Source organism: Podarcis raffonei, chromosome 4 (assembly GCF_027172205.1).
Source record: "Podarcis raffonei isolate rPodRaf1 chromosome 4, rPodRaf1.pri, whole genome shotgun sequence".
Lineage (NCBI taxonomy): Eukaryota > Metazoa > Chordata > Lepidosauria > Squamata > Lacertidae > Podarcis > Podarcis raffonei.
Window position 1 is genome coordinate 9,913,287 of NC_070605.1, and position 13,400 is coordinate 9,926,686.

Consider the following 13,400-nt stretch of genomic DNA (forward strand, 5'->3'; position numbering starts at 1 on the left):
GTGTAAGTCCTATGGAGCGAATGGCGTTGCGCAGAGAGGGAGAGGTTTTTTTTCTTGCTTTCCTCCTCTAAAAACTAGGTGCGTCTTATGGTCGGGTGCGTCTTATAGAGCGAAAAATACGGTGGTTGATGCGACAAAAAACAGCATAAAATACAGTATAAAACGTGAATTACAATAAATTCAGAAATCAAAAATCAATTTAGTGGGGGAAATCCATCCAGTAAACATTAGATGACCACCAGGGCTAGCTGGCTAAATTAGTCTAATCCAGTCCAACCCCTTGCAATGCTTCTTAACCTTTATCTTGTTTCCCCTTTTTCTATTTCAGTCGGGGAGCCCATTACCGTCCCCAAAGTCGATAACCCGAGCCAGAAGGAAGTAGACTTTTATCACAGCCTCTACGTCAGCTCTCTGATCAGACTCTTTGACAAGTACAAGACGAAATTCGGTCTTCCGGAGACAGAGATCTTGGAAGTCAACTGACCGCCACGGGGAGGGAACCGGGTGCTTTCGCTCCTGCGCGCTTTTTCTGGCAGCGAGTCGCTTAGCAAACGCGGCCTCAAAAGACAATTCTCTGCCGGAGCCTAAGTTGTTTTCTGTGTGTGTTCTGGTCTGCGAATCGGGGAGGCGAGCGCGGATGCACGCATGAGCTTTAAAAAGGATAAAAGGAAAAAAAAAGTTGTCTAACTATCGAAGCTTTAGACCTTGCTAGAAACCATTGTATTTTCTCTTTGGGACAGATCCGCCCGGCTCCAGCAATGGCCCTCGGTTTTTAAGTTCTCCCCGAGGGAAGACACTTGTTTTGCCTTTTGTTAGACTTGGATATTGGAAGCTGCCGCAAGTCGACTCAAGCTATGGGCCCATGTAGCTCAGCGCCGACTGCTCTTTGCTGACATGGCTCTGAAGGCAGAGAATTCCTTATTAGTTGGAGATCCCCAGAGATTTAAGTTAGGAGTTAGCAAGGCGTGTGTGCTCTGCTGCACAGCCTGGCTGCCTCCTAAGTTTCGCTGCTCGCAAAACCAAACGACAGGGTGGGTGCAAAGCACTTATTTTGGGGTGGATGGTTTCCCTGGCCCTGAATGCTAACACTGCCTCCTACTGGTGGCACTGCACAATGCAGGAAAAGTGTCCCAGGGGATTAGAGGAATCAGAGTACTGTAGGGTTGGGACCACGAGAGTCAAGAATCTTTTGCCCAATGGGGGTTTCAAACCCGTGACCTTCAGGTTCAGAGACTCATGCGCTGCCAGCGGAGCTACGCATCTAATGTAGCAAATGTGACCTGACCGCTGCCTCATTGGCATGCTGAAACAACATTGCTGCCTTCGGCAGCCACGTGGGTTGTCTGTGGAGCTAGACCGGCCCTCTAGTCCGAGGACTCTGTGCCCCTGTTTAACCCCCACCCTGTGTGGGATTTTGTGCAAGCCGATGATGGGTTTGTCCATACTGCTGCGTGTCCTAAGCTTTGAAAGCAAGTGGGCCCAAGTCGTTTTCCCCAGGGCTTTCCCCGGGAAAAGGCTTCTTTGCCTCTGAATCAGGACCAACAGCAATCTGTAGAAATTGTTGACATTGGCTCAGATTCAGTGGTAAATGGAGGGTTTTTCCTGGGGGGGAAAGCAGGAGCGCGAAGGAGCTCTGTGCATTGCACGATCTTTTCCTTTGTGCTGATTTTTAACAGCAGAAGGGAAGATGGACCAAAGTGGGTAGGAAGAAAGGGAGTTGAAAGCAAGAGTGTTTGGGGAAGCACGGGCCGTTTCTGGATTCTGAATCGCCCATTGCAAGGTTTGCCGTTTCAGCTGGAGAAAGCAGGTCGCTAGTCCTCATTATTCCATAGAAAAGACAGACATTGCATGGGCAGCTCCCTCTCATTCCTGGTTTTGCAAACCCCAGAGCCCACATTAGTTTGTTCTGCAATCCACACTCATTTCTGTGTCTGCACTGGGTTTTTCTGTCCTTTGCCACTGGTGCTGTAGCAACTCCTATTCCTATATTACTGCTTTTTTCCCAACATATGTTTTGTAGCACAAGGGGGTATCTGTTTGAGAAATGCACCTCCTGAAAGCACAAACAATGCAAATTCTTTTGTCCCATTTCACTCCCACCTCCATTTATACCTTGTTGTGTAAATGAGGCTGGGAATCAACGACCTTCTCTGAAAAAGGACCTTGCTGGTCCCCCCAAATCTCCTTTCTTTGGCTCTTCTCGTGTCGGTTGTCTTTGTGTCTTTCTGTGGAGATCTGGCCCTTTTTAAAGATGGCACGCTCCTTTGTGTGCCTCCCAAAGAAATGTTGGGAAAGCCAGCGATATTTTCAAGCAAAACCAAGAACCGGCAATTGGCAGGCGCAACTTTTGTGCTTGTAAAAAAGGTAAAGGACCCCTGACAGTTAAGTCCAGTCGCAAACAACTCTGGGGTTGCGGCGCTCATCTCGCTTTCCTGGCCGAGGGAGCCGACGTTTGTCCGCAGACAGCTTCCAGGTCATGTGGCCAGCAGGACTAAGCCGCTTCTGACGAAACCAGAGCAGCGCACGGAAATGCCATTTACCTTCCCACCAGAGCGCTACCTATTTATCTACTTGAACTTTGACGTGCTTTCAAACTGCTAGGTTGGCAGGAGCAGGGACCGAGCAACGGGAGCTCACCCCGTCGCGGGGATTTGAACCGCCGATCTTCTGATCGGCAAGCCCAAGAGGCTCAGTGGTTTAGACCACAGCGCCACCCGCGTCCCTTTGTGCTTGCAATGAGCCACAATTACGCTATGCTTTGTGTGTGTGTGTGTGTGTGTGTGCACGCATGTGGGTATGAGAGAATAACTGGGTTGCGAACTTGTGAGAGCCAGTGTGGTGTAGTGGTTAAGAGCGGTAGTCTCCTAATCTGGGGAACCGGGTTCGAGTCTCCGCTCCTCCACATGCAGCTGCTGGGTGACCTTGGGCCAGTCACACTTCTTGAAGTCTCTCAGCCCCACTCACCTCACAGAGTGTTTGTTGTGGGGGAGGAAGGGAAGGAGAATGTTAGCTGCTTTGAGACTCCTTCGGGTAGTGATAAAGCGGGATATCAAATCCAAACTCTTTTCTACAGTGAAGCTACAGGGAGCCAGTGTGGTGTAGTGGTTAAGAGCGGTAGTCTCGTAATCTGGGGAACCGGGTTCGCGTCTCTGCTCCTCCACATGCAGCTGCTGGGTGACCTTGGGCCAGTCACACTTCTCTGAAGTCTCTCAGCCCCACTCACCTCACAGAGTGTTTGTTGTGGGGGAGGAAGGGAAAGGAGATTGTTAGCCGCTTTGAGACTCCTTCGGGTAGTGATAAAGCGGGGTATCAAATCCAAACACCTCTTCTTCTTCCTGTGCTTTTTAACAGGTACAGGAGTGGGAGAAAATCACGAGGCCGAGCTTTTCCCTGTTATTGGAGCGCCTAAAAGGGGAAATCCGCCTTCCACCTCTTTGCCCGTTCCCCACCCCAGGGGCCAAGTGCGTGCGGCCCTTAAGGCTCCTCTGTTTGGCCCCTAAGACCCCCCCCCCAGGCTGTAGCTCCTCTGCAACCCCACCTCTTACTTTCATCCTCCTCCTGTTGCCTGACTGGAGTGCAGATCCTTGACCTCTGATAATACCCCTTGCTTGTCTGGATGGAGAAATGTGTGTGTGTGTGTGTTTGTCTAGAAACAAGTCTACTCTACAAAGGTAAAACTCAGATTTGTTGCTGTGTCTGCAGTTGCCTCTGGCCCCGGCCACCGCTGGCATAATATGGGAGCAGCTCCCTCCAGTTCCACAGGCTGTGAAACAGGTTCCAGTCCCTGATTTCAACCTCGTCCTGCTCTTTCTACCCTTATTTCATCACCCAAAGGCTTTTCCTTCCCCTCCAAGGACTCAGCTCCCCAAAGATTCTCTGCTCTCTTAAATTATTCCACCCTTCCTCTCCGGCTACCCCATTCAAAATCCCTCCCAAGAACACACCTATTCTGTGAAGCCTTTAGACCAGGGATGGGAGACCTGAATGCTGGACTCCATCTCTCATCGGCCCCAGCCAACATTGTCAAAAATCGGGGATGTGGAGGGACTATAGTCCAGCAGCATTTGGAGCAGGGATCAGCAAACTTTCAGCAGGGGGCCGGTCCACTGTCCCTCAGACCTTGTGGGGGGCCGGACTATATTTTGGAAAGGGAAAAAAAAATGAACAAATTCCTATGCCCCACAAATCGCCCAGAGGTGCATTTTAAATAAAAGCACACATTCTACTCATGTAAAAACACGCTGATTCCCGGACCGTCCATGGGCCAGATTTAGAAGGCAATTGGGCCGGATTCAGCCCCCGGGCCTTAGTTTGCCTACCCATGATTTGGAGAGTCGTCCGCAGCTGAAACGAAAATAAGTATTTGCTCATTCTACCTTGCCTCCCACTCTTCCTTCTCCCTCTTTTCCTAGAGTCTCCTCCACTGCCCCAAGGTCCACTGCCCCAAGATAGAAAAGTGCTTTTTCAGATAGATAAATGCATATTTACAAAAGATGACTTCCAATGTTGGGCCACCAGTCATCAAACGGGTAATATTCAAAAACTAGATATACAGCAGAAAGTTCTCAAACCTCCAAATTAACTACTCGTTTTTGGGTTTTTTACCTTTTTCCAGATATCCATTTATAGCACATTTATGCCACTTTTAACAATTTTAACAGCTCTACACCCCCCCCCCAAGGAATCCTGGAAACAGTAGCAGACCCGACAGCGTTCTCAATTTCCAGTACACTGAGCAAACTCTAGTTCCCAGGTTTCTTTGAGGGTAGCCATGTGTGGACTTGGAAAATTCTCTGGTGCAGAAAACATGTTCCTTTGGCTTGTGTTCCTTTGCAAAGGTCCTTTCACATTGTTAGGCCTGTGTGTGTATAACTTAAGCAGTTTCTCCCTAGCCGCGCACCCATTGAAAGCATAGGAGTTCTGTCGGTGACCCAGAAACGGAAAAGAGAAGAGTTTAAATCTAGCAGGAACCCTCGAAGATAAAACACTTTTTGGCAAAACGTCACACCTGTAAACTCTCAGGATTTCTCTGGCTTTTGAAGAACCTGATGATTATTATTCAATTCAGTGATGAATGTATATAAAGTAGCTCTTATGCACAAAGTATTGACTTTTTAAATGTTTACATGGATGTTGACTGATGCTTCGTAGAGAAATATATTCAGAGCCCCATGTCTGCATACATATATATTAAATATATATATATATATTTAAGCGTATTGCACTATTGCATGTGTAACCTGCCGCCTTCAATTGTTTTAATCACTGAGAACGATCGAAGCTCTTAAAATGTGCCTTTGGGTAACGTGGAAAACGGGGGTTTCGGTTCCCGAGTTCTTGTTCCCCTGTGATCCTGAACATGTATAGAGGACAAATATGCTCAATTCTTTGGGCATTTTGTGGAAATACTGTACATTATTAAAAAACAAAGATTTTTGTACAAATTTATAGAAATAAATGTAACCAAGAAAAAAAACGCTGGCTTTTTGCGTGTTCACTGTGCCTTGTTCCAGATGTGTTTGGTGCTACACGTAAAAATTGTGCCATTATTTTTTTAAAAAAAATTCCTGTGAAGCACCTCAAAGCAATTGAACAATAAACCCACCGACATTGAAAACCTGGTGACTGGGAGCGGCCGCCGAGACCACATTAACACTGGTTTTGAAAGATCTACATTGTCTCCCAGTACATTACCGAGCACAATTCAAAGTGTTGGTGCTGACCTTTAAAGCCCTAAACGGCCTTGGCCCAGTATACCTGAAGGAGCGTCTCCACCTCCATCGTTCTGCCCGGACACTGAGGTCCGGCTCCAAGGGCCTTCTGGCGGTTCCCTCCCTGTGAGAAGCCAAGTTACAGGGAACCAGGCAGAGGGCCTTCTTGGTAGTGGCACCCGCCCTGTTGAACGCCCTCCCACCAGGTGTCAAAGAGAAGAACTACCAGACTTTTAGAAGACATCTGAAGGCAGCCCTGTTTAGGGAAGCTTTTAATGTTTAACAGACCATTGTATTTTAATACTTTGTTGGAAGCTGCCCAGAGTGGCTGGGGAAACCCAGCCAGATGGGCAGGGTATAAATAATAAATTATTATTATTACTACAGTGGTACCTTGGGTTACATACGCTTCAGGTTACAGACTCTGCTAACCCAGAAAGAACTTTGCTTCTGGTTGAGAACAGAAATCGTGCTCCGGCGGTGGCAGCGGGAGGCCCCATTAGCTAAAGTGGTGCTTCAGGTTAAGAACAGTTTCAGGTTAAGTACGGACCCCCGGAACGAATTAAGTACTTAGCCCGAGGTACCACTGTATTATTCTTAACTGGCATAGAACAATTTCATATATGAGGACCATTTCAAATCCAATAGACTGGCGGGGATAAAAAAACAAAACACCTCCACTTAAAAGGCTTGTTGGAAAATGAGAGGCACAAATACAAGATGGGGGACACCTGGCTTGAGAGCAGTACATGTGAAAAGGATCTAGGAGTCTTGGTTGACCACAAACTTGACATGAGCCAACAGTGTGACGCGGCAGCTAAAAACGCCAATGCAATTCTTGGCTGCATCAATAGGAGTATAGCATCTAGATCAAGGGAAGTAATAGTGCCACTGTATTCTGCTCTAGTCAGACCTCACTTGGAGTACTGTGTCCAGTTCTGGGCACCACAGTTCAAGAAGGACACTGACAAACTGGAACGTGTCCAGAGGAGGGCAACCAAAATGGCCAAAGGCCTGGAAACGATGCCTTATGAGGAACGGCTAAGGGAGCTGGGCATGTTTAGCCTGGAGAAGAGGAGGTTAAGGGGTGATATGATAGCCATGTTCAAATATATAAAAGGATGTCATATAGAGGAGGGAGAAAGGTTGTTTTCTGCTGCTCCAGAGAAGCGGACACGGAGCAATGGATCCAAACTACAAGAAAGAAGATTCCACCTAAACATTAGGAAGAACTTCCTGACAGTAAGAGCTGTTTGACAGTGGAATTTGCTGCCAAGGAGTGTGGTGGAGTCTCCTTCTTTGGAGGTCTTTAAGCAGAGGCTTGACAACCATATGTCAGGAGTGCTCTGATGGTGTTTCCTGCTTGGCAGGGGGTTGGACTCGATGGCCCTTGTGGTCTCTTCCAACTCTATGATTCTAGAGAGAGGGCCTGACTGCATCAGAAGGGAAGTGCTGCAATGTTAAGGCAATTTCTGGCATCATGTGGAATGGACCTTCCAAGAAGATTGTTTTTGCAGGATAAGAAGGGAAGATGGGCCTGCTGGATCCAGCCACTGGCCCATCTAGCCCTGTTCTCACAGTGGCCAACCAGATGCCCCAACGAGAAGCCCACGGGCATGACCTGAGTGCAGAAGCAGATCTCCACCCCTGTGCAGTTGTTCTTCAGAAGCATGGTGCCTCTGTTCGGAGGTAGAACTTAACCGTCATGGGCAAATAGGCATTGATAGAATTCTCCACGAATTCGTCTTGTCTCCTTTTGAAGTCATCCGAGCCTCAATCGATCGATCGATTCTATTTCTATGCTGCTTTTTATTCCGATAAATCCCAAAGCGGCTTACAAACAAAAGATAAAAAAATAACATAATGGAACATCACAAATACAGTGGACGCTCGGGTTGCGAACGTGATCTGTGCGGGATGCACATTCGCAACTCGCAGCATTTGCAACCTGCAGCGGCACGTCTGCACACGCGTAGGTTGTGATTTGGCGCTTCTGTGCATGCGCGACCTCCGATAATATTTATTAAAGTTTTACAGTAATACAAAAGAAACAAAAATGAAAAAAGAAAAAATAAGATACAAAAAACAGAAAAAATAGAATAACAATTAAAAACAAATCAGTATTTCCATATCTTAACTTTCGTTCACTTGTTTCCCGGACCTCCTCACACCTCCCTTTTTTGCATCCCAAATCAATCAATTAATTCAGCAAATCCTTTCCTTCTTTGTTCTTATCCTAATCCTTTTTCTTAGTATATTTTTACTTCAAATTTCCATCTATTAACAATCCATTTTTACATAAACCTTAATAACATTACTGCTAAAACCACTTAACTTCATTCTAACATTCATTAATTTTGCAATATTTCTGTAAATAGTCTTTAAATTTCTTCCAATCTTCTTCCACCAACTCTTCTCCCTGGTCTCGGATTCTGCCAGTCATCTCCGCCAGTTCCATATAGTCCATCACTTTCATCTGCCATTCTTCCAGTGTGGGTAAATCTTGTGTCTTCCAATACTTTGCAATAAGTATTCTCGCTGCTGTTGTAGCATACATAAAGAAAGTTCTATCCTTCTTTGGCACCAATTGGCCGACAATGCCCAGGAGAAAAGCCTCTGGTTTCTTCAGGAAGGTATATTTAAATACCTTTTTCATTTCATTATATATCATCTCCCAGAAAGCCTTAATCCTTGGGCACGCCCACCAAAGGTGAAAGAATGTCCCTTCAGTTTCCTTACATTTCCAACATTTATTATCGGGCAAATGATAGATTTTTGCAAGCTTGACTGGTGTCATGTACCACCTGTATATCATTTTCATAATATTCTCTCTTAAGGCATTACGTGCCATGAACTTCATACCTGTGGTCCATAACTGTTCCCAGTCAGCCATCATAATATTATTGGCAAATGATAGATTTTGTAACCCCTTCAAATACTTCCGGGTTTCGGAGCGTCCGTAACCTGAAAAAAAGCAACCTGAAGTGTCTGTAACCCGAGGTATGACTGTACAGTGGTACCTCGGGTTACATACGCTTCAGGTTACAGATGCTTCAGGTTACAGACTCTGCCAACCCAGAAATAGTACCTCGGGTTAAGAACTTTGCTTCAGGATGAGAACAGAAATTGTGCTCCGGCGACAGCAGGAGCCCCATTAGCTAAAGTGGTGCTTCAGGTTAAGAACAGTTTCAGGTTAAGAACAGACCTCGGGAACGAATTAAGTACGTAACCAGAGGTACCACTGTACAGCACAAATCGCATAGAATGCTTAACACGTCATCAGTAAAACAATCCCAAATCCCAAATAAAACAATTACCATTTATGTAACACCATTAACAAAGCAACTGAAAAATAAGCTAAACACAGTTACACCAAAATTTGTAGGATTCACAAAGCACGACAGCATTCATATCTATGAAACAACATTAACAAAATAGCAACAAGACAAACAAAGCCCTGCTGAATTTGTACAGGTGTTCTCCTCTCCGCCATGACTCACAAACTTTCATTCTATTCAACGCATCAAAATACACCTGCGCATCACCCTCTTTGCAGCAACTCCCTTCTGAGGGATCCTTGCGATGGAGGTGGTCAGCGCAAAGACGCTCAAACACGGCTTTTTATTCAGATCAGTTTTTTACAAGGTCAGCAGCGTGTAGCTGAGGGAGAAGAGACTGCAAATGTGTTGGCCTGGGGAACTCACTGTGATTTAGTAGAAGGAGCTAAAACTGTGAGATGCGTTTGCGCTGAAGACTGCTTCTTCAATAAGAGACGCAACACAGTATAAGCAGCTGCTGCCCTCAGGCGGCTTGCTCCATGCAATGCCACAACAGGAACCTTTATTTATTCATTAGTTTTACACATCAGTAAGGACAAGAAAAAGTTTTGTGGGTCTTTCAACAGCATATTTATTACAGCATAAACAAGGGATCAGCAAACTTTCTCAGCAGGGGGCCGGTCCACTGTCCCTCAAACCTTGTGGGGGAGGACGATCTATATTTTGGAAAAATAATAACGAATTCCTATGCCCCACAAATAGCCCAGAGATGCATTTCAAATAAAAGGACACATTCTACTCATGTAAAAACACGCTGATTCCCGGACCGTCCACGGGCCAGATTTAGAAGGTGATTGGGCCGGATCCGGCCCCCGGGCCTTAGTTTGGCTACCCATGACATAAACCATTGCTGACTTTTTCTAAGCATATGCCAATGAAAACTGGGTGCGCTCTCAGAAATTTATATTCCATACACGGGACGGGGGGAGCTTTTAGGTCTCATGGCCACATTCCCTTCCACGTAATCTTACAGGGGCCACACTGGAGTGGGTGGCTCCAGAGGCAAAAGTGGGCAAGCCATGAGCATTCATTGTAGCTTTTTATTATTATAGTAAAAAGGTAAAGTCCAGTCAAAGGAGACTATGGGGTTGTGGCACTCATCTCGTTTTCAGGCCAAGGGAGCCAGTGTTTGTCCACAGACAGCTTTCTGGGTCATGTGGCTAGCAGAACTAAACTGCTTCTGGCGCAATGGGACACTGTGACAGAAACCAGAGCGCACAGAAATGCTGTTTACCTTCCTGCCACAGCAGTACCTATTTACTTGCACCAGCATGCTTTCAAACTGCTAGGTTGGCAGGAGCTGGGACAGAGCAACAGGAGCTCACCCCGTCATGGGGATTCGAACCGCTGACCTTCCGATCAGCAAAGCCCAAGAGGCTCAGTGGTTTAGACCACAGCACCACTCTAGGTGGGTCATTATTATAGTATGGGCAAGATGGCGGGGTGGGAGCAGGAATGGGAGTCCGGAGGAAGCCAAGGGTCCAAAGGACAGCGAGCCCGGAATCAAGAAGCCAAGGGTCCGAGGGTCAGGAAACCAGGAGTCAAGGGTCTGAGGATCAGGAAGCAAGGAGTCAAGAAGCCAAACGGAGCAAGGCAGGGAATGTGTTGCTATGGCCAAGAGCCAAAGGGAAATGCTGACCTTATATCCCTTCCCGGCTCTTGTCACCAGGTGCTGTGAGTTACCAATCGGCCTCACCTGTGTGGCCGCACCTTTCCTCTCCAGAACAAACTTAGGAAGGCCCCAGTCCTGCGAAGCCCTACCGGTCACAGGGCCTGGCATCTGCACGCACTCCTGACACAGCCTCCTCATCGCAAGGCAAATGATCTCCGCCAAAAAAGTTCAACTACTCTGGCTCCCCACAAAAAGGTGAACTACTCTGCCCCCCCCAAATAAATATGAGGGGCAGATGGGGCTTGTCCACCTGGGAAGGGAGCCCATCTAGGAGAAGGAAAGCTCTGATTCTAAACCACCTCTGCCCTGCTTGGGACCCCCCCTCCAAGTTTTTTTGCTTGGCTGCGGTGCATCCTTGAATCCTGATCATTCCTCTGGCTTGTCTGGATGGCGTATAGGGAGGAGTGTGTAGGATCAATCCAACTATCTAAAGGTAAAATGTACATGTGTGCCATTTTTGCCTTTGGCAAAGTCCGTTGCTGCTATGTGGCTCTTGGATGATTGACTAGAAAGGAATGCAGTCCTCAGGCTGAAAAAAGTTCTGCACACCTGTTGTAGAAGATGCTGGCACATGAACCATTAACTCTGGGGCTTCCCTCTTGGGGTGGGAGAGACGAGGATGTGCCAAAGCCTTCAGCATACATGGAGCCAGGATGCTGAAGGACAACATCATACCTCCAGAGAAATGCAGGTATGACCTTATTATTCCCTGACCTTATCCACCCCCTTCTGCCAGCCGCAACAGGCAGTAGAGCCGACAGGTAAATTTCCAGCTGAAGCTAATGGTGGGTTTTATTAGGTAGCTGGGGGAATAAAATTACCGTATTTTTCGCTCTATAAGATGCACCCGACCATAAGACGCACCTAGTTTTGGAGGAGGAAAACAAGAAAAAAAAAATTCTGAATCCCAGAAGCCAGAACAGCAAGAGGGATCGCTGCGCAGTGAAAGCAGCAATCCCTCTTGCTGTTCTGGCTTCTGGGATAGCTGCGCAGCCTGCATTCGCTCCATAAGACGCACACACATTTCCCCTTACTTTTTAGGAGGGAAAAAGTGAGTCTTATAGAGCAAAAAATAAGGTAACTGTATTTTATCCCCCAGCGGACCAACATGTGTGGGAGCAAGAGAAAAACGCCTGCAAGCCTTTTGCAGAGTGCAAGGCTTTTGCAGACAGCAAGCAGCACCCTTGCTAGGAGGATTGCGCTGAATCCCTCGCGTGAACTCAGAAGACATAAGCCTGCTAAGCTCTTACTCTCAGATGCTTGGAAGCCAAGTGATTAATGTGAACAAAAGACGTGAAAACAGACGCGTGCTGCTTGTTTCGACCTCCAGAGCACAAAATGGCTTGCCCTCCCCGGGGCTCCAGCTGCTTTGACGGCAGGTGCAGGATTCTCCGAAGGAGGAAAGAGCTGCTACGCCTTGCTTGGGTTTGCTGCCGTGGGAAACAAGATGGTGCTGTAGATGGGCTTCTGGCCTAATGTGCCAGATCTCCTCTTATGAATGGCGGTTGCTGCTCTTATAGACTGAGGCTGGATGCCAGACACATCAAAGAAGTGTTTTGCTTAATCTAAGGTTACCAGATTTTTTTCAATGAATCCGGGGACACTTTTCAACTTCCTACTAAATAGATGGATTTTGTCAGGGGACTGATTTGTAAATCCAAGGACTGTCCCTGGGAAACGGGGAAGTCTGGCCACGCCACCTTAGGTTAATCGTATTGCAAATTTTGTAAGAGAAACCAGGTTGGCAAAAACTGAACTCCACAGCGCCGCCTGGTGTCACAGTGTTAGAATGCATAAACAACAAATATAAAGTGATTTTTCTTTGCCCATGTAGCTGACACAGCCTCCTAAGGTTTTAACAGCAGTCTGATAGGGAGTGGGAGACCAAGCGCATGTTTACCCCATAGAGCTCCATACTGAATACGGCTTCCCTGTTGCATTGTCTGTCAAGCAGCATGTAAAAGGGGCACAGGGAGCATGTGCCCTATTTTTGCAGGGCCCTCCTAGGCCAAGCTAGAAAACAGGAACGACGACTACATGGAAGCTCCAGCTTCAGTCCCTGCCCATTAAAAACACATTCCAACATTAAAAACACATCACAGAACATCGGCAATAAAAACATAATTAAAAAACATGCTGACAAACCCGCTAAGTGTCCCAATTTTCCAGGGACAATCCTGGATTTACAGAAGCCATCCCGGTTTCTGATTTCATCCCAGAATGTCCCGCTTTTCCTTAGGACGTCCCTATTTTCACTGGAGAAACGTTGAATGGTATGGAGTTATGCAAGGAGAAAAGTAACTATACAATTTTTAGAAGACATCTGAAGACTGCCCTGTCTAGAGGGTTTCTTTTTTGGAAAAAAATGTTTAATGTTTGATTATGCTTTTAGATATGTTGGACGCTGCCCAGAGTGTCTGGGGGAACCAAATCAGATGGGAGGGATATAAATAATAAAATTATGGTTGTGGTTATGATTATGGAATAGACACCCCTATTTTCATACATTTTGGAGGGTATATACTGACAGACAGCATAATAATAAAATAGTCACCATAATACCAGTCACCACCCACTCACTTTCATATGCATAAATAAAGAAATGTGGTATTGATAAAGAAATGTGGTACTGTATAATAATAACACATGCAAATAATAATATTTATTGACATGATTTTT

At 46.5% G+C, this 13,400-nt stretch overlaps 1 protein-coding gene across 1 annotated transcript in view; it reads left to right on the plus strand.

The window, feature by feature from the left end:
• DGAT2 (diacylglycerol O-acyltransferase 2) overlaps positions 1–701 on the plus strand; it is a 67,984-nt gene extending 67,283 nt beyond the window's left edge. Inside the window, exon 8 of the mRNA XM_053385421.1 lies at positions 329–701. Coding sequence (XP_053241396.1) covers positions 329–483 — 155 coding nt within the window. The 3' untranslated portion in view covers positions 484–701. The remainder of the gene's footprint in view (positions 1–328) is intronic.
• Positions 702–13,400: the final 12,699 nt, after the last annotated feature.